The sequence below is a fragment of the Manacus vitellinus genome, unplaced genomic scaffold (assembly GCF_001715985.3).
Source record: "Manacus vitellinus isolate BGI_N305 unplaced genomic scaffold, ASM171598v3 scaffold_27_pilon, whole genome shotgun sequence".
NCBI lineage: Eukaryota > Metazoa > Chordata > Aves > Passeriformes > Pipridae > Manacus > Manacus vitellinus.
The window spans coordinates 4,039,987-4,060,865 of record NW_021940039.1 but is presented as its reverse complement, the minus strand read 5'-3'; the positions used below and the strand labels follow the sequence as shown (position 1 = coordinate 4,060,865).

The window sequence follows — 20,879 nt, the reverse complement described above, 5'->3', positions numbered from 1 at the left end:
GCCACGAAAAGGGGCGGCGGGAGCGGGGCTGATGCTCGGGGGGGAGATGCGTGGGCGGTGCTGGCCGGAGGAAACACCGGGGTGTTAACGGGGGTGGGAGGGAGCGAAGTCACACAGGTGACAGCGGCCCTGGAGGAGGATCGTAAAGCACCTGGGGTTCACGCACCAACACCCAAAGAAAAAAAAAGTACTAGATGCAAGCGCATGAATATTTAAGAGCACGTGTCTTCATCCGAACAGACAAGTTTTATCTCAGCCCATGAGCTCAGAGCGCTGCCCAGCCCCTCGCTGGCCACAGCTGGGCTTTATGGGGTGACAGGACAGGCAGGCAGCGTTCCCTGGGAGATGAAGGGATGTGACCGAGGCCCCGCAGCGAGTCGGTGCCACGAGCAGGGTCTGACCCCTTCCCCGTGCCAGGCCCCCCCAAGCACCAGGGCACCTGAGCTCAGCCCAGCAGGGACTCAGGGAAAGCAAAACAGGCCTGGGGGACAGCAGGGCTGCAGATCCCACTTTAGAGAACCCCCGAGCCTCCGAGATGATGCTGAACCCCTGCAACATAATTTTGTTTTCAGACGCAAAGAGAAACGGGGGAAACTGTTTGTCATTCATCATCCCCCTGCGCCGAGCACAGCGTGCTCCTGCCCTCCCCTGCTCTTCCCCTTCCCTCCTCACACGCTGCCGAGAAACTGCATCACAGGGTCCGGGCAGTCGCTGCTGACACCGCCAAAACCCGGACTTTTATGCCTCAGCTCCCTCCACAGCTGAAATAACATCAGCCTCCCAGGGCCTTCCAGCCCTGTGGCTTTATTTCCAATGAGAACATGGAGCCAAGGCTCACACGTCCAGCTCTTCCCAGGGCACCCGCAGCTCCTGCCCAGGCAGGAAAGGATTAACAAAGCTGCCAGGGATGTGACAGGCTTCAAACTGGAAAGTTTACCAGGCAGGAAGATGAGCCAGGACAACACAGGCTATTGTCCTGCTTATCTGGAGCCAAAGAGGGTCAAAGGGGACTTCCCGGACAGCCTGGGAAAGGGGAGCCAGCCCAAGAGCAGAGCCTTGCAGTGCCCGTGGCAGCCCAGCACCTCTGGGATGCTCTTTGGGGGGTGACACAGGTTTTAACACAGCAGAGATCCAGCCATGATCCCCACCCAGGTCCCTGGAGCTTTCTCTGCTGCAGAAGGATGTGATGATGCTCCATGCAGAGGTGTCTCAGACCCACTGACACGCCGTGCAGGAACCACGTGATGCTGCCAGATGTGCTACCAAACTCATCAGTGGCGTGCATCACTTGGCTCAGGACATGCCAAAACTGGAGGCAGTGCCCAGTTCTCCAGCAGGCATCAGTGTTGCCTCTCTGGCCTATAAAGTATTTGGGAGGGAGATTCTGCTTTGGTGTTTGAGCCCTAGGGCAGTGTAATCATGGCCCATCACTGGAATCACCAGGCACTGCTCGAGTGCACATCACAAACAACAGCACCACTCATTTTCACTTTGGCAAAACCCTCCAGCTTCGTGTGACCTCTACAGAAAGATGCAGCTCTGTTTGATGGGCAATTTTCACCGGTCCCTTGGTTGACCACTAACGATGGTTTCAGGGGAAAAACACTTCTGATAATGGATAATAAATAATATAAGGCAGGAAGGCAACTGCAAGGGTTTAAAAATAGCCAGTCAGTTTCCTTTCTCCTCTCCTGGGAACCTTCTGGGTCTGAAAAGCAAAACACTCAAAGCGGGGTCAAGAGCCCAAGTTCAGGATGTTTTCTCAGCGTAACTAACCCCAAACACTCAGCCGTCAGGGGCAAGGTTCTTGAAAATCATGAGATTCAAAACAAATAACTTTTCAGAGCTTCTAATTTGCCTCTAAGCACACCCTAAGGCTGTTCCCTTCCCCAGCCGAAAGGGAACAGGCAGGATCACACCCTCAGGCTTCTCCCCTGCACCCCCTGAAGGTCTGGAAATCGTTGCAAAATACAATTGATTTATATGCACGTGACTTCAGGGATTTAAGAAAATGATCCACACTTGGGTGACTCATTAAAAAAATATACTATCAATTTACATTTGGCAAACTGAGCAAAAAAACTTTTCACAAGACACTGATTTTTCTGCACTGATGTCAGCAGTAAATGTCCCATCGACCCTGGCGGGCCCAGGAACTGGGTGCTGTGGGAAACCCAGCACTTTGTGTCTTTCCACCACTCCAAACCCACACAGCCAGCACTGGAGCACCTACAGATCACCCATCTCTGCTCCTCTGCCACAGTCTCCAGGCTTTCCCTCTTGGTCAATAACATGGAGTGGGGAAATGCAGGCAGGCTTTTGCAAACTCTAAGCCAGTTTTCTGGTTTAGGAATCAATTTGGGTGAATCTGATGGAGTCAGGACCTGCAGATTCAGACTTTATATGTTCAGTTAATAACTGGACTTTGAGCACATACAGGCTAATACATGTGGGTCTTTGAGCATCCCCCTCATCTCCATCCTCCAGCCCTCCGAGCTCCTGCCTTTCTTCACTTTCATCTCACTGTTCTGCTGCTGAGCTGGGCTTTCCAGCATATTTCCTACAGGGCAAAACTCACAGTGACCCAGTTCTTGTGCTCAATATTTGCTGCAGGGGTTTTTTTCCCACCAAGCCACAGGCTGAGAGAGCGAGGCTGCCCCCCCCCTCCCTGAGCATCCCTCAGAAACACTTCCACAGGGGGGTTGGTGGCATCCAGCTGCCTGAAAACACCCCAATGCTCCTGCCACCACCTCCAGGGCACGTGCTGGCACCACCTCAAAAAAGCCATATTTTCTCTGAGTCTCAGTGAAGCTGCAGCAGGAGACGCCAAGAAGCGAGAACAGCTCATCTCAGCCCTGACCAGAGAAGGCAGGAATCAGCCCCATCACCTCCAGCTGAGCCCCTCTGGAGCATCACACACCTCCAGCTTTCCCTGCTGGAGCAGCAAGGGAACCAGGAACCCAAACCAGCGGCCTCTGACAGGAACTGGGCTGGTTTATGTGGGAGTTGCAACATTATCCGGCCTCTGTCCCAAGCTCTGGCACCGACTCCCGAGGCGCGTCTGTGTCAGGCTCCAAAATGGAGCCGAGAGCACTTCCTTCTATTGTGGGGCTGGGGAAGCCCTTCTTGCTGATGTTTTTAAGGCACTTCAGAGGAAAAGTGCTACCGATGGAAAAGAATTATTAACTCAAGGTTAGGCATTAAGCCCTGGATCAAAATTTTTTTGGACATCCCGATTTTCATTTGGAAGACTTCCATCTTCCACTGCCCAAGCTCGACTGTAAGGTTATTGTATAAGCAACAATAACAGTATAAAAATAAACTAGTACTATCTCTTCCACTTCAGGACAAAGGAAAAACCTCCAAGCTTGGGAGAGAAAGGAAAACAATGTCACTGCTCTGTTCGCACAATCTGTACATAGATGTCAGATTACAGCAACTGCTCCCAAAATTTGGGGACCAACAGATCACAGCCAGCCCTCAGGCCCTCCCAGACCCAATTCTTGCTTGCAAACATGATCAGTGCCCCAATTTAACCAGATTGTAGGGGTGAGCCACCCACCACTTGCCAGTGGATTTTAGGAAGTTCTCTGCTGAGTATTTCAGATCCAGTCGGATCACTCTCTCTGCCTCCAGGTTTTGGGCGTTTCTTGGGGCCATTTCCCGGCGGATCAGGCACTATGAACTCTTTGTGCTGGCAAGGGAGGAAGGCTGGCTCAGGCTCTCCTGCACTTTGTGCCCCTTCTGCCAGGGGCACCTGTCCCCCAGCTGCAGCACCCCCTCCTCCCCACAGCCCCCCATGGGCAGCTACTGATTTGGCACCGGGTTAATTCAGGAGCGCAGCTCTCTCCTCTGTGCCAAACATCCAACACGGCGAGGCAAGCCCCTAATTACTGTCAGTTCCTAGCAGAGGAAGCACACCAAATCCCTGGGCAATTAGGATCTAAAACTCTCCATCCAGCTATTCTGTGTTTCATTTCCTGCAGCCCCTGTGCACAGCTGGGCTACGGCATCTCCTGCGGAGGCTGCCGGCTCCTGAAGCTCAGCGATGGCAATGCAATTATTCCACGAGCCTTGGAGACTCAAGAGCTTGCAGCAATATTTCTCCTCCATCCTACTCCCTGCACCATCTATTTGGCTGTAGTAGAATCATAGAATCACAGACTGGTTTGGGTTGGAAGGGACCATAAAGCCCATCTCGTTCCACCCCCTGCCATGGGCAGGGACACCTTCCACTATCCCAGGTTGCTCCAAGCTCCATCCGAGCTGCCCTTGAACACTTCCAGGGATGGGGCAGCCACAGCTTCTCTGGACAACCTGTGCCAGTCCCTCACCACCCTCAGAGTAAAGAATTTCTTCCTAATATCTAATCCAAATCTACCCTCCTTCACTTTAAAGCCATTCCCCCTTGTTCTGTCGCTCCCGACCCTTGTCCAAAGTCCCTCTCCAGCTCTCTTGGAGCCACTTTAGGAACTGGAGGGGACTCCAAGGTCTCCCTGGAGCCTTCTCTTCTCCAAGTAACTTGTTAAATATTTGTGGATGTTCCGTTAGAGCAGCAAGTGACAACACAAACCTCTGGTTTTCAGGCTTTCTGACCTCTAAAAGCTCATCAGAACAAGGCCAACATGGGGAGGGACCAAGCCACTTTCTCAGGAAGAAGTGACCACAGCACACTTTGAGCAGGCACCTAGATTCCTTCACAGCAAGGCACGGCACAGCATTTACAGTGAAACGAAAGTACTCAGAAAAATAAAAGGCAAGATATAACTGCTAACATTAAAATATGCCCAGAAAGCCAAAGACAACAGGGTCCACGCTGTGAAAAGCACCGAGACAGTGGTGCTTACAGTGTTTTGGCAGGGGGAGGCAGGGAAGCAAGGACCAAAGCTCACCCTGAGCTCGTTGTTTCGAGAGGATCACAAGATACCCAGTGAGTTTTGTTGCAGACCATGCCCACGTTTAGAGGAAGCTGCAGCTGCAGCTCTGGGTCACACTCTTCCCTTTCCACGTGCTCCTCCACGCCGGCTGTGACGCTCCCCAGAGTGCAGAGTTCAGCAGGCATTAAGCTGCTGAAGCCTGACACGCTGCAGACACACCAGAGCTCCCCTGGTAAAGACTATTATTTCTTGAGCTGTTGGTCTTTAAAGGCAGCTTTTATCTCCCTATCACCTTTCTGCCAGAATGTTTCAGTCAGCTCTTTTAACAAATACCACCTAAGGTGCCTGTAACCAAAAGAAAAACAGGAAAAACATTTTTCTGTGTTGCTTAGCAATCAGTGTGTGACGAGTTCAAGCCTCCCAGGTGCTCTGTTATTGTAATTTCCATCCCTGCTTGCTTGGGCCCTCTGCATAACAGTCAGGGAAAGAAAAATCACCGGTAGAAAAGAGGAGAAAGGTTACAAAGCCACAAAAATTTGCAAGGAAAGATGGGAATGGGTGTAGCCCCGGAAGGTAAGGGAAACTCATTTCTGAAATCAAACCAGCCTTTGTCATCTACCACAAAAGTTAAATTACATAGTGAGATTTCATTAGATATTGGAAACACACATCTACCACCTGGGTGGATAAGGAACACAGCGAAGCTCTGGCTCTGCTTGCCTTTCAAAAACCCACCCAAGGGCAGGCAGTACATTTTTCCACTGATGACAACCAGCCAAAATGACATGTTCAGCTGAATCGTGTAAAAGGAGAATCGCAGAAACAAGAGGCTTTGGCAACTGATCCACAGAGAAATCCCAGTGGATAGGAAAGAACCCTTGCTCGGCAGAGCGCCTGTTCCTGCTCACCAGCTCCCACCCCAGCCCGAGTTCCAGCCCTGCTCTCACCTGTGCCTTCCCTGGCTGGCACAGGTGAGCTGTGCTACTGCAGGGAGGTGACAGGTACACCCACCTCACCTGTGCCAGACAGACAGGGAACTTGGACCAGCCTGTAGGTCCCACGCTCCAGCAGGGGAGTGGAAGTCAGCTTTTATTCCAGCTGTCACCCCGCTGGCTCCTTTCCTGGGCTGGAGAAGGTGAGGGGAGGCTTCCCCCTTCTCTCTTCCTGGGTGACAGCTCCTGCCAGCACATACAGGGCATCACTGAGCACGTCTGTTATCCCTGGGGACGTGCTCTGACCCCACACTGCTTGTTCTCCTTGGGAACAGGGATGGAGATTGGTGTCTGTGTCACCTCCTCAGCACGCTCAGATTCAGCTCCCCAAACCTGACCAGCACCATTCATTACACTGCTGCTGGAATGACATGTCTGGACGCAGGTAAGGGAGGGAATGGTACCACAGAGCTGCTAAGAAGTCCAGGAGAAAAGTGATGCCACAGCACAAGCACAGGGAAGAAGCATATGGAGTTGATGCGTTGCACGAGATTAAATTATGTCCAAAGGCCAGCTTAAACATGGAGCCAAACAGGCTGCAAGGCCCTGGGCTGCAGTGCTGAGCTGATCTGAAGAGCTACAGGTAGGAGAACAAATTTTACACATACTACAAAGAGTTATCCCAGTATAGGAATATGGTGGAACAGATTTAAATGCCAGATCCTGGAAATAAGCGAAGCAACAGCAAGGTGTCCTCCATACATAACATTAATAACACAAATAAATAACTGAGATTACTTAAACTAAGAAACCTAGTTAAACAGGAACAAAGCCCCTTAAGAGGGGATATGAAAAGGCTGTTCCAACAATGGTCCTGTATCTCCTTTGACCGCACAAACATCAGGGAAAGCATAAATCAAAACCCAGACGCGTCGGAAAGCCGCCGACGAAGCTGCAGGAAAGCTGACTTGATCTGAGGTGAGGAGTGAAACCTTGGAGCCAGGCTCCAGCGGAGGGAAGAGCTGATGTGATTGAAAGTGAGCAGCCAGGAGAGGAGCCAGAGGGCCCGGAGCAGCCGCAGGGATGAGGGAGAGGAGCTGCAGGAGGAGCTCCGGAGGAGAGACATCCAGCAGCTGGACCAGCACGCCCTGGTGCTGACACCACACAGCCCCTGCCAAGTCCTTTGGGCCAAATTCACCTCTGGGTCTGGGCTGGGACGCAGTGAGTGGACATGAAAACATTCTGCTTTAACAGCCTGAGCACACACTTACTGGTGTTGGCCACGTGAGAGTCAGGAAAAGAGGCTGGCAGGAGCTGGAAAGGGAAAGTTTCATTGCCCAGCCCTGAGCCGAGTATTGCAGAGATGAAACAAACAGTGACATGGCTGAAAAGTCAATTAAGAATTGGAAAAGTCTTTTAGTATTCCCAGGTATTGTTAGACCCTCAGACAAAGGATGTTTAAAAAAAAAAATTATTTTCCCTTTGGTAATTACCACTTTAAAAGCTTTCCGCTCCGCATTGTTTTAGTGGGGGAAGTTATTCCAGGGCCTCTCTCCGTGGCCAGCAGAAATCTTTTTGTTGTGGGTTTTTGGCAAGGAGGAGCAGTGTTCTTCCAAACAATACTGTATGCTGGTGGCTGAGGGCCAGGTTTATCCCTCGGTTACAGTGGCACGAATATCAACAAACTTGTCGAGTGCCACTGAGTCACACCGTGACACTGAGTCCAGCCACAGCACCGCCGACCCTCCCAACTTGTTACCTTCGAGCCCATGATTTATGTTGTTTTTCCTTCAAGTCTTGGCTCTGGGAATCACGTTGAGTGCCGAAGGATTTCAGTTTTCATTAAAACAAAAAGGTCATCCCATGAGCACTGAAACTACTCGTGTCGCTTCCTATGGTTTTGTGTCTCGAGACCGTTTTCGGTGCCTAAAAATGTACGAACTGAGAATGAAAATGTTTTTGTGGTTAAGTGTTTGTAAGAGGCATCTCCCACGTGGGTTTTCTCGTGTCTAATAATACATGAACTCATGGTACAGATGTTTTGGGGCATTTACAAGATTCTTTTCCTCCTCTCAACCATCTCATTTCATCATACTTGCCCAGACTTAATTATCTGCGAGCCCTCAGCCAAATGCGTGAAGCAGGCCAGCGGGTTCAGGAGTCATCTGGGGAGAGAGGACACGGGCAGACAGACACCGTGGCAGCATTAGCCTTAGTTTGGTAGGAAATTAGATTTTAAGCATTTTCTGGCTCCCCTAATTGCAGGGAAAACAGCGAGGAAACACGACCTGATCTTTTGCAGGAGGGTCAGGGAGCAGACAGCCAGTGAAACGAGCTGCTCCCCGAGGGTCTCATCCCGCTTCAGCCAGACCTTCTGCAGCAGTGAGGCCCCATCCTGCCCCCGAGGAGCTTCTCCCACGGCACAGAACTCACGGGCTGATCAATCCACCCCCTGCATCATTTTTTTAATCTCAGCAGGGAACATTAGGCCCGTACCAGTGGTTAATTACCCACTGCCACTCACGGCAGGCGGGTGAGGAGCCGTGTCAGGGTTTCCATTACACGCGGGCGCGTAACGCGGCGGCACGTCGGTGCCACGCCAGTGCCACGCCAGCCGGGGCACGCACTGAGTCACCCTTCAGCAACAGCCAAACCCCCAGGGAGCTTCCCTTTCCCCCTCCTCACCATGGCCTCGGTGGAGATTCACCCCCTGCCTTTTGCAAAGCTCCCTCCTGAGCGGCCTGGCAGTGAGAGGGTGGGCAGGGGGCACGGTTGGCACCCGAGGGCCCCTGGAAATGGAGGTTTGTTGTAGATCTCGGATGGAGTTTGGGCCATGCTGCGACCAGCTGGGCTGTCAGCAGCAGCCAGGTCTGTGACACGTGGAGACTGACCCCAAAATAACCGGGGAGGGCTGGGAGGACCAGTTTGCCCCGTGAGTGCAGAGGTATCGAGCCCTGAGCGCTGGGAAAAGGTGGAGCTGCAGCCACTTGGCTCGTCTGCCTCCTCCCTTGTGCTTCCTGCATCCCTCCCGCCAAATAGAAAGGGAAATCCGGGATTTTCAGCTGCTTTTCATTCCCTCTTGCTCTGCACACAGCAGGGTGGGGAGGGATTAGTCTCCATTTCCTGCCTCCAGTCAGTTCCAGGGCTGCCCAGGCGGGAACCCCGGGCCAGGGGTTCCCCAACCCATGACCACGATGCTGCCAGACCCCACATCGCTGCAACAGCTGCCCCATCCTGCCTCCTGCTGCCCCCAGCACATCTCCCCAGAGCCCCCAGACGTGCCTCCCAGCTGCTCTGCTCGGTCAGCCCAGGCTCTGGCACCACAAACCACATTTCCCCTCCTTCCTCACTTGGTTGCAGTTTCTAACTTGTGCTTAGTTTCCAGTATGGGAAGTAGAAGTGCTGGGGAGGGCACTGTGATGAGCGAAAAACCCCAGACTCTCAGAGCAATGCACGGAGGAACCTAAAGGGAGAAGAAAAGGATGAACAGAAAGGGGGTTATTAGGGGGATTTTTGGGTGCTGCTTTCCTGGCAGGCGGGAGAACAAGTCCCCTCACCTCGGGTCACCAGTGTTACTGGGGTATTGCTCTTGCATTTGTTTCCCTGTCACCACCATCACAGCCAGATGCTACCAAGATTGTCACACAACTCATCCCAAACAGCTCCTCAACACCTCTGAGTGAAGGGCCTGATCCTGCTGGCTGTCCCCTGGAGCTCAGGGCCCAAAATAAAAAGGCAGGTGGCAGCTGTCAGCAGGATGGGATCGGGGATTCCCCACTCCCGGGCTGCCAGAGGGAGCAAAGACCTGATGTCCTGCTGCCAAGTGCTGCTGCAGCCCCAGCACGAGCCCAGAGAAGCCAGAAGAGGAGCGAGGACACGGGGCTGAGGAGATGCCTGCATGGGGCTGCACAGAGATGACCCAAGAAAACCAACAAATCAGCCTCTGGATGCGAACAGAACTTGGGATTCATAAAGTCAGGATTTTAAGTTAAGACAGAGGAAATTCCTTGCCATAGAGGCACAGAGGAAGACAAGCACCTGAGATGCTGCTCATGACCAGCATCTGTCTGGAGGTGATGCCTGAAAGCTGTGGATCAATCACAATACCAGGGTGTGCTCTGGGGCACACGCTGCCCTCTCCAGACCCTCTGCATGAAGCCACACACACGACTCCAAGAGCTGGGAGTCAAAACCCCAAATATCACACGTTCTTCCCAACCTGAAACTGAACCCCCAGGCCCCCCGGCCTGCTACAGTACAGCATTGTCAAAGGACAGAGCAGCCAGGGGGAGCTGGGAAGAGCCATCTCCTTGGGGCAGGGGAGCCAATCTTTCCAGCAATGTTGATACCACAACAATGCAACTAAAGCACTCCAGGTTCACCTCAGACAGAGCCAACACCGAGCTGCATCTGGCTGTCCCCTGTCACTCAGGCTGTTTTACCACCTCGCACATCCCACTGAAACCAAAGATGTTATTTGCATCCAAGCAGCATGTAACAGCCAGCACAGTGACCAAACCGAGCTGCTGCAGGACAGGGCTCCTGTCAGGGATGCTCCTTAGCACTATTTGAAGCTCAGACAGAGCCAACACCGAGCTGCATCTGGCTGTCCCCTGTCACTCAGGCTGTTTTGCCACCTCGCACGTCCCACTGAAACCAAAGATGTTATTTGCATCCAAGCAGCATGTAACAGCCAGCACAGTGACCAAACCGAGCTGCTGCAGGACAGGGCTCCTGTCAGGGATGCTCCTTAGCACTATTTGAAGCTCCCACAGCTAAATCCAGCCCTACCTGAATGCAGCAGCGGTGCCCATCTGTGCTTGGCAGTGCTTAAACAAAAGCCAATTGCTCTCTGATGCCCAGGGACACTGGCGTGCTGCGAGGGGCGGGGGATCTGCTGGAGCCATGTGTTGGCTTTGGAGAGGTGCCGAGAGCCCCGGGGCACGTCGGGGCTGGCCGAGGAGCAGCGACTGTGTGTGACAGGAGGATGCTCCAGCAACACCACGGACCACAAGGGCACAGCTTGTGTCAGCAAGAAGTGGTGCCACCCACCTCTGCGGTGGCAGCCACATCCGAGGGCAGGCAGGGTCCAGCTCGAGGCTTTCACTGCATGTCAAGGCACACCTCTGCTTCTGTGCTGCCACTCTCAGCTGTCTCAGCTGCTGCACAGCCCGGGGCTCTGGGCTGGTGGAACGTGGGGTAATTAAATAGGGACATCTCTGATGGAGTCCCCGGATGGGAGATGCCCTGGGCTATACCTGTGCTCTGTTGTGACATTTGTGGTTGTAAATGGGGCAAAACCTTCATCCCTCCTGTGTTTGCAGCTGGCATACTCCAAATCAAGTGGCTGTATTGATAACAGCCTTGTCCCTGGTCCAGCCCCCCACTGCTGGATGCAGCACGGGAGGCTGTGCAGAGCAGGAATGGAGCCACGGGCAGGAGACACCCACACCTACTGACTCACCACCTCTGCTTGGGGAGGGCAGGAGAGCCAGGGCCAAATTGTCCCTGTGCTCTGGCAAAGACCCCAAGCAGGCACTGAACACACCCCGCCTTGGATGGCCTGTGCTCTGCCAAACCAGCCAGTAACCGGGATTTGCCTTATTTGAGCACACGTGGGCACCGGGCAGCACTGGCAGCACTCACAGCACACTCCTGCAACAGCTGCTCCTGCAGGCACTGCCCTGGGCCCTGATGCACAGTGACAGATGAGAGCAAATTGCACTGACGGGTCCTTATTGAATCAAACTGTCGGGAGGCAGCTGCTCTGCGCCCAAACCACCACGTGTCGGGGTGCCCAGCCCCGGGGTGTGGGGATGGAGCCAACTACTGCCAGCAGCTCATGGGCACCAGGACTGACTGTGCAGCTGCCTCAGCAGTGCCCACAGCCAGGAGAAATGCTCTGCCGAGTTCCAGGGTCCCCGTGGCACCGTCAGGATGGAAAGTGAGAGCAGAGAGCGAGAAAGCTGAACGCGCAGAGAGGAGATCCCATTTCACCTGAGAAAGGGAAAGTGCAAGAGGCAGAGGCTCTGCCTCCTGGAGATACACATCTACAGAGTAAAAGCTGCAAGAGGAGCAAATTCTCACGTTGCCCTCAAACTTCAGACAGGGAAGTTGGTGCTGAAGGATGGGACGGAGGAGCAAAGAAACAGGGAAATGCTCTAGGAGGTCACCTTGAACATCAGTTCATGATCTTAGCTATAGATAGGCTATAATGCCACCAAAATCGGTGGCTTTACCTTGCTGTACACCAGTCAGGGATGTGGCACTGGGTACTTCACCTCATTTTCTCTGCAGTGAGCACTAGCAAGCACAGCTCCAGCCAGGCCACTTATAAAAAGATATTCAAAGTAGATCAATGGAACAATTACTGGAAACATTGGCTCCTTCTGCACTTGCAATAAACAGAGAATTAGCACTGCTTTAATTAGCAATAACTCCATTAGGGCAGCAGGAAGAGTTGGTCAGACAATTCCAGCCCCTGTGGCAGTGGAGCACTGGCAAAGTGTTGGAAAGCACAGGGAGCTGTGGCACAGGTGAGGCAGCCACCAGAGATCCACTGGCATGGCCAAGCCTGATCTGCTGGCTGTGAATGGGCCAGGCACAGAGGCCTGGTGAACACCACATGTCCCAAAATCTGCAAATAGGATGTCTCAGAGGCGATAGTGCTCAGGCTGTGATGACAAACCCTCGGGCAGGATGAGCCCCAAGGCAGGCTGTACCCCAGGGTGCTGCGTCAGACACTGGTCAAGGCTCCAGAGGTCTGGGTTTTCATTCCACTTTGGCAACCCTCGTCTGCATGACTGCATCAACACTGTCCTGCTAACTGCTTATTTGCAGTAACCCTGATATTACTGGCCTGGCACTCCCCTGGCTGTGTTTCACTTGTTTGTTCAGATGAACACAGGCACATGAAGAGGTGAAGGCTCCAGATGCTTTAGTACCAGTGACCCAAACACAGCAGCAACCAGTGACCCTTTCCCACATCCCTTTCCAGCCAGTGAAATGGTTCAGGCATCACACCCAATTATTCCCTTACTGCCCTTGCAGATGAGAATTCTACCTGGAATTCTTTTCCCATAGTTTCTCCAAAGAAACTGAGTGACAATTCGCCAAAGGGGAAAGGAAAGTTTGGCCAGGGGCAGGGATGGAGGGATTTGTTGTTTTTGACTGCAACTGTGATCAGGAAACGGTCCTAGTGCTCATTTTTAGCTCCTCCCTCTTGATAACATCTACCCTACACAGGCAGTGGAAAAGAAACACCCTTTGATACAACCGAGTTTGATTCAGCCCGGCCCGTTGGCAGCACTGTCATTTCACCTCATGCTTCAACTGGGACTGACACCAGCACCTACTCCCTGGCCCCTCTTGACTCCCAGTTTGAGCCACTTGACTCCCAGTTAAAGCCTTCCCAGCCGGGCTGCAGGAGATGGCGAGTGGCTCTGCCCCAGCCCAGTCCCACAGCAGGACAAGAGGCTTTGACCCCAGCTCACACTGTGGCCCACGGGCACCACTGCAGTTGTGACCCACATGCAGCTCCCAGGGGGGAGCTGAGCCCCCCTGATCCAGTATGTGGGAAGCACCTCCCTCCCAGCCACCAGGATTCAGCCTCCCAAGCTTCCCAAGGAAGGTGCATTCCAGCCCCTTCACAGAGCTGTGGACCATCCCCACTGCAGGACACGACCCTCGAGTGCCAGCTGGATCCCTCGGGATCCAACAAGCACAGCCCTTCACTCCTTGGTGCACGGGAAGTAACACCATTCCCACCCACTCCCGCAAGGATTAATTAGTTATTTACGCAGCACTCCAAGGTGATACCGGTGCTGCAAACAGGAACAATGAAGCTGGAAATTAGTAGCTCATTACTGCTGATCTGAAAGTTCTTCTGTGTGCCAGAGGAAAACGTTTCACCCAGGATACCTGGGCTGCAGTCAGCTAAGACACTTAAAGCTCAACCAAACGAGGTCTCAAATGCAGCAGGGAATAAGCCTGTGCCACAGCAAACCTGGGAACTAATCGTTTGTTCCCATCGCCAGCTCCTCCGAGCCTGGCTCTGAGGTCAAACCAAGCTTTTATCTTCTCCTGTATTTCAATATGCTGGGGAAAAAAAATAATATTAGAGGAATAAATTAGCATGTGAAATGTAATTTAACTAATTAGCTCGCTGGAGTGGAAAATATTTGCTAACCACTTTGAAGTCAAACCGACTGCACTTCTTGGGACACCACAGAGGAAAAAGGACAGAGGCAAAGATGAGGCGACTGCCAGGACAGGCTCTGGAGGATGCAAGTGCCCAAGCAGGACACTGAGATCTTCCCACGATCATTTCTCTTTTCTTCTCACTCTGTAGAGCTGCATTAAGTGTCCAAGTCGGAGACAGCAGTGCTGGGAGAGACCACGGCCGTGCTGCCATTTGCTGGACATTGCAACAAGGGGGGATTTCCCAGCGGTTTTCATCATGACACAGGGCTGGGTCAGCTGCTTGGAATCAGCCTGGGATGCCCTGAGATGCACAACCAGCTCACCAGGCAGGAGGGATGCACTGGGACTGGGCAGCAGCATCCCACCACTGCGGGACATCGGTCCCTCCCAGCCCTGCGGGCTCCCACTGGCAGGGAGTGGATATTGCCAATTAAGCTGACAAACAACGTGCCATAAAGCTCCATCATAGTGGGGAACTGTCTGAGATGCCACAAGAAGCCGTTATATCACTTGCAACAGTCTTTTCATTGATTTCCCCATCTCCCAGATATAGAAACTGTTGCTCTTTTATTAGCAAACCTTTGGAAATCCCTCCCCGTAATAGCAAGAGAGGCAGCCTGGGCCATTTTGCAACTGCTGTGGCTGAATTATGAAAGGGAGGATTGACAGCCCCTTGGAAAGGCGGCAAGGGACACAGAAACAGTGTCCTCTGCCCAACATGCACCATTGGGAGTAGCCTGAGGGATATGTCCCCCTTCCGGATGGGCACCCACTGAACACGGGTATGAACACCCCATGTCTCTCCATCACCTCTAATGCTCCACTGCCAGCTGGTGAAATATTCCCCAAAGGAGCCCCAGTCCATTGTAAGGGCAGAGCAGTTTTCCTGAATAACAGGAATATGAGATGTTGACCCAACAAAGTTGCTGTTCTGGGAGAACAGGCTTGAGCCAGAGGCTCATGTCTTTTGGGGTGTCCCAACCTGGGCTTTGCCTGGCACCCTTGCTCCTTTCTGACATCAAAGCCGTGCTCCACTGAGAACCCAGCCTGAGATGGGTCAGCTGTGTGCTCAGTGAATGAATGTGCAGCACTAGGAAAGCCCAGTTCTCAAGCCAGGCCTTCCCACAGCTATGGTCCCACTGCTGATGGAGACTGATGGACAGGATCCTGCACAAGAGCCCCGGGAAATGCAGCCCCCAAACTTTTCCCAACCTGCTTGCACAATCTCCAAGAAGAAAGAAAATTAATGAGCCTGAAAATCCTAAAATAGAGGGGGAAGTGCCAGCACGGCTCCCTCCCCTCTGCCCACGCAGCCTGGGGACGAGACAGCAGGGAGATGAGCAGGGACCTGCACACGGGGGTGGGTGTGAGACACCAAACCCTGCCTGGCTGGGGGAATCTTTCAGCTGTGAAAGAGGAGTTTCCCCATCACCCCACAGACAGAAATGCCACTCAGGATTTCCCCTCAGCACTTCCCCACCGGCCTGTGTGTCGCAGCAGACGGAGCTGGCAGCTCCACGGGGGGGTGGGACCCGCTGTGCCCCCGCTTTCCAGGAATGGAAAATGGAGCCTCCAAGCACTGGTGTGTGAGCATGGAAAGGCAGAGCAGTCCCTGACCCACCTCCTGCTCACCAGTGCTGCCAGCCAGCGCTCGCTCCTGGGGTCTCATCCTGCTCTGCCCAAGGCAGGAGAGGGCAGGTGGTGAAAGCACCAGTGGACCCAGAGCTGGGGGAGGTGATCAGGGCTGGGAAACCTGAAAATGGGGATGTTGGAGACCAACTCCCAGTCTGACCTCCTGGCAGTTCGAGTTTCCACAGGAAAGCACTAACCTTTTCTGTCCTGCTCTAACACCCCAGTGATGACCTGAGGGCTAGGGACACTCTGATGTGCCAGTTACTGACTGGTGTCTCAATGTAACACAACTCCCAGGACTGGCTGTCACCCAGAAGCCACCACAGGGTTGGTAGGTATTGCTAAAAGCCCAACCACACCAAATTAAAAAAATAAAAACCAACCAGCACTAACACATTGCACAACCTCCTTAAAAAATATTTTTCTTTTCTACAAAAAATCCAGGAATACCATAAGCACACAGAGGTCCCTAAGTGACCCAGGCCGGGGCATTCCCTGTGCCCGGTCCCAGATGATGCCCAGGTCTCCAGCACAGGGAAGGAAGCAGGGAAGCCTCCACCTGCGTCGGGCAAACCCTGAGGATCCCCCGCGCTGCACCAGGGGCCGCAGGGAAATCCAGCACCAGATTGCACTGCTGAGCAGGAACGGATAGCGGCTGGCGTAAGCCCTGAGAAATCTGCTGCTTAGAAATCAAGCTAAAGGAGAATAAAGCATCCAGCCACTGGTTCACCCGCTTCATCCCGTGCTCCAGCCACCTGCCAGCGCCCGGCTGCCCTCCCTCCTTCCCGCACAGGCTGCAGGAGGTACCTGCGCTGCCCACCCCCGGCACACCCACCCGCTCTGCAGTGGCCCTCACAGGTATCCTCCTTAGTGCAGCAATGGATCCTGGCAAAGCCCCCGGGGTGTTTCTAAATATAGGAGGCTCCCTGTAAATCCCCTGTCCCTGCAGAGACATTTGCAGGCGGCTGAGCTGGGGCTCCCCACCCCTGCCGGGATCCAACACACCGCCCTGCAGGAGAGACCTCCCTCCTCCCCGGGAAGAGGGCTCGTTTCTGTGCTGTCATTTCACCCCTGTAAGCACAAAGATAATGCTGAAGAGAAGGCAACAGTAACTGTGACAGATCAATGGATGGCCACCGAGAAAATCCAGATTTAAGGCTCCTGCAGTGACACTACACACCCTGAGCACACACAGCAAGAGAATTGGCTTTCCCTGCTCCAAAATCAAAGGAAGTTTTGCCTCAAATTTTAACAGCACCCGGATCACACCCAAACCCCTCACACAGGTGGGACACTGACCACTCACCACCCACCAGCTCTGCAAATCATTGCACCTGTTTTGGGTTCTCCACTGGCTTTATCCTTCCTGACACAGATTCGTGGTGTATTTCTGTGAGGGGCAGGTTAAGGTGACAAGAGGACCCCTCAGCAGGAATCCTCTGACCCACATTGGGAAACCTCTGCCTCAGTGCTGCAACCAGCACCAATTTCTGCATCGTGGACCAAACCCTGTGCTTGGCTGCAGCTGCAGCAGAGGGAGAGGGCAGGAGCGATGCCCAGGGACGGTGACACCAGGCAGGGCAGCCACCGAGGTGTGTGGAGGCAGAGCTGAGCTCTGCAGCCGATTGCTGCCTCCCAGGTTTTCACACCCATCATTCCACAGTCCAGGGCAGCAGAGCCAGGACACGCAGCAAACACTCCCTTTTGCATCGAGCTACAACACGAGTCTTATTCCATACAGAAAGGCTTTCCCTCCCTCCCAAACCCTTCCTTTCGTTCTGATGCCCTGAATATGTGCCACAGTCTGCCTCCAAAACACACCGCTTCAGAGAGGAAACAGTCACATCTGGAGGCGGTGCCAGCTCTTGGCATCTTTAACTTCACCAGAAGTTCACCACCCCCGGACAGTGCCGGGGTGGGGTCACAGCACCTCTCTGCCCTTGCACACCCACCCTGTCCCCGGAGCCGAGCGCGGGCTGGCGGCTGAGTTGCCTTCTACTTACATCATCATCCTGCACGCTCAGGGGGATATCCAACATGCACATCTGCACGGGCTGCACCAGAGCCTTCTGCACGTTGAACAAAGGTTTTGCCTCCATCTTCCCGGGGATGGAGGGGCTGCTCATTCTTCTCTCTCTCTCCTCCGCCGCTCCTCTCCCAGGGAGCGGGTCCAGCCCAGGCGGCGAAGCCGATTGGAGATCTCTCTCCCTGCCCGATTTTTGTCAGCACATCTTGCCAACAGCTGCTGCTTCTGCCGCTCTAAGAGGTCTTATTTCCTCCCTCGCGAATCAAAGAGCTGCGAGGAGCTGCACCGGGAGCTGTGTGTGCGCCTGTGTGAGCGAGTGCGCCTGTGTGCGTGCGGGTGTGCGGCCGCCGATGCTCCCCAGCCTGGGGAAGCAGCCCTTTGCGGGCACACCACGGCACTCTGCCTTCCCCCTCAGCTTCTCCTTCCCTTCAGGGCAACCCCCGGCGCTGGCTCCGGCCGCTGCTTTGCACTGGCGTGGGGTTTTCCAGCCTCATCTACATGCGTGGCACTCGCAAACCCCGCGCATTGTCTCCGAGACACAACAGGTCCTGCCTGCTGTTGATTTCTGATTATGATCAAACTGTGTCTGCAGCAGTTGCAGCATTTCCCTCTGGCTGTTGTGACAGGCAAACAAGCAGAGCTGGAAGGATGAGAGGGTGTGAGACAGAGAGCATGAATGGTCAGAGCTGGAGCCTCCCCTTTTCTTTCCTTCTCTTCTCCCATTCCTGCTTTCCATTGTCAGAGGCAGTTTCAGCTCAACGCCTTCTTGTACTCCAAGGACCAGAGTGAGGCTTAAATAATTCACATCCAGAGAGTGCTTGGGAACCTTATGGCACTGAAAATGCAGTGTGGCACTAAAAGACAGTGACTGTTGATGATAGCTTTGTTTGTAGGACAATTCTGCATGAAAAGTTTCACCCAGGTGAGCGTGGCCTTTCCCACCAGAGAGCCTGAGAATCCAAACCAGAGCTTTGCTAAAGGGAGTATGGCACAGAATGAGACAGGTTTGCTATGAAGAGCATTGTCCTGTAGAATTTGCACCAATGGCAGAAGTAGGATGAGGGTCTCAACACGGAGCAACACGTGTATCACTTACAAACACCTATCACACAGATGTTATTGCTCTCACAAACAAGAGTAAACCTGGGGCCAGGCCCGTGAGCCATCACCTCACCCTCACCAGCTGCAGAGACCGGGCTCAGTGACTGAGGGAAACATCCAGGGTGTCTCTCCCCGGGAAAGGGCAGCAGCAGAGAAGCAGTTTGGTGGGTTCATCGATTCACACCCAGCAAGGGGAGTCACTGGGACTACCCGTGTACCCAACGGAGGAGTTTGTAAAATGCCAATTAAAAGTACCCATTGCCCTCAAACAAACAGGAGTTTATGACCTTCCATCTGCCCTTCATGCTGGGCCCAGCAGGGATGACATAAATAGGGCGAACAGACCCTGCTCCAGGCAGGTATTTTTATGTGGTTTCCCACTGCAGGCTGCAGCAGGTCCCACTTTGGGGAGTCTCTTGCCATAGCTCAGGGACGGTGCAGCTCTTTCTCGGCTTTCCCAAACCCAGTCACTGCCTGAGGCCACAAACCCGGCTTGCAGCAGGCCTGGGTTTCGGAGCAGAGCCGAGGAGCCCCGCTGAGCCAGGCATTCCTGCAGCATTAGGTAAGCTGGGCTTGGCAGCCCCGCTCTGCGCCGGGCCAGCGCTGGGCTGACTCACTCACACAGGAGCCAGAGCTGGCCGAGACAGCGGGGTTAGAGGGGTCTCACACACACACACACAGACCCTTCGTGCTGCCCACAGTCAGAGCTGGGCACCTTCCCAGCACACCGGGGCAGAGTGTGGGACAGCAGGTTCCAGACCGTCATTTTCTCAACACAAGGGTGAGAAAACCAGCCCTTACAGGCTGCGGGAACGGGAACTAATGGGCAAGCCTGGAACAAGACCAGATTGGGATAAACACACCATAAATTTTTAACTAGAAATTAGACAAGATTTTTCAACCGCCATGGGGCTGAGACGAGCAGCAGCAAGGACAACAGGGCAGCACTGCAGTGGCCCCAGGAACGGCTTTGCAGGGGAGGAGAGAGGGGAGGTTACAGCCAAAGCACGTGGACAAGGAAAAATATCCAGGGCCATCTCCCAGCTTCTGGCTGACAGCATTTTGGCAACTCTTTCTGTGGCAGAGAGGTAGAGGCACAGGCCAGGAAACACCCTGGCACAGTCAGTCTCTGTCCCTGTCTGTACATGATGCCTTGGTGACTCAATACAATGTGCATTCCCATGGAGGACGGTCCCACATTTCACAGTGCTGTCACCAGCAACAAAACCTGGCCCCAGCACGGGCAGAACCCACAGCTCTGGTTCCAGGAAAGGTGATTCAAACCTGTGCTTCAGCCCCAGGTCAGGTTACTCACCTGCCTGCAACAACTGGTCAGCAGCGCTTGGCTTTCCAACAACAGCTTTCCAGTAACAAGCTGGGCTTGGCCAGCTGGGATTGCAGCTTCCAACGAGCCTAAGTGGCTGTACCAACATCCTGACGCAGGTTTCACACTCAAATGCCAGAGTCTACAAGGGCTACCATTCCCAGGAACCCATTCATCATTCTGCTCAGCAGTTAATCTGTCCCATGGGAACGGGAATCTCTGCAGAGGTGGTGTGGAGGTGTAGGAGTCCCATCATCTGCTGGTGCCCAGGTCTGCAGGACTCCCCCGGACTTCATGGTAACATCAAGGGAGAGAGAGAGAGGTTGCTACCCCAGAGCACACACTTCTGGCAGGGGCTCAGTCTGCTCTGCTGGTCCCCAGAGCCCAATGACCTCCCACCAGGCAGCCAGAAAGATGCCAGAGGGACAATCCTTCTGGAGAAAGTCACAAACCACACAGGCAGACTGCAAAGGAGAACAAAACCCCAAGTGTAGAGTCCTTCCAAGTGCAGTGTCTCCAAGAAGAGACACTGGGCTGGGCAGCAGCAGAAGAGGTTGGACAAAAGAAGAGATGCTCCAGAGAACCAGGTCAAACCAACCAGAATGGCACATGGGAGCTGCTGTGCACGGAATGCTCTGGTCAAAGGTAACCAGCCAGATGTTGTGGGCATTTACACAGTACCAGAAATAGTGTGAAACCCTCCCCTCCTCTCCCAGGGCCAGCTCATACATGTCCACCCACCAGTGTCCCCAGACACCTTCCCCAGTCACGTTAAGGGTCCTCCA

General features: G+C 53.7%; 1 protein-coding gene across 1 annotated transcript in view; it reads right to left on the bottom strand.

The window, feature by feature from the left end:
• Window positions 1-17,742, bottom strand: part of RALGDS (ral guanine nucleotide dissociation stimulator) — a 43,587-nt gene extending 25,845 nt beyond the window's left edge. Inside the window, 1 exon segment of the mRNA XM_029960572.1 lies at window positions 17,647-17,742. Within this exon segment, the coding sequence (XP_029816432.1) occupies window positions 17,647-17,742 (96 nt within the window).
• Window positions 17,743-20,879: the final 3,137 nt, after the last annotated feature.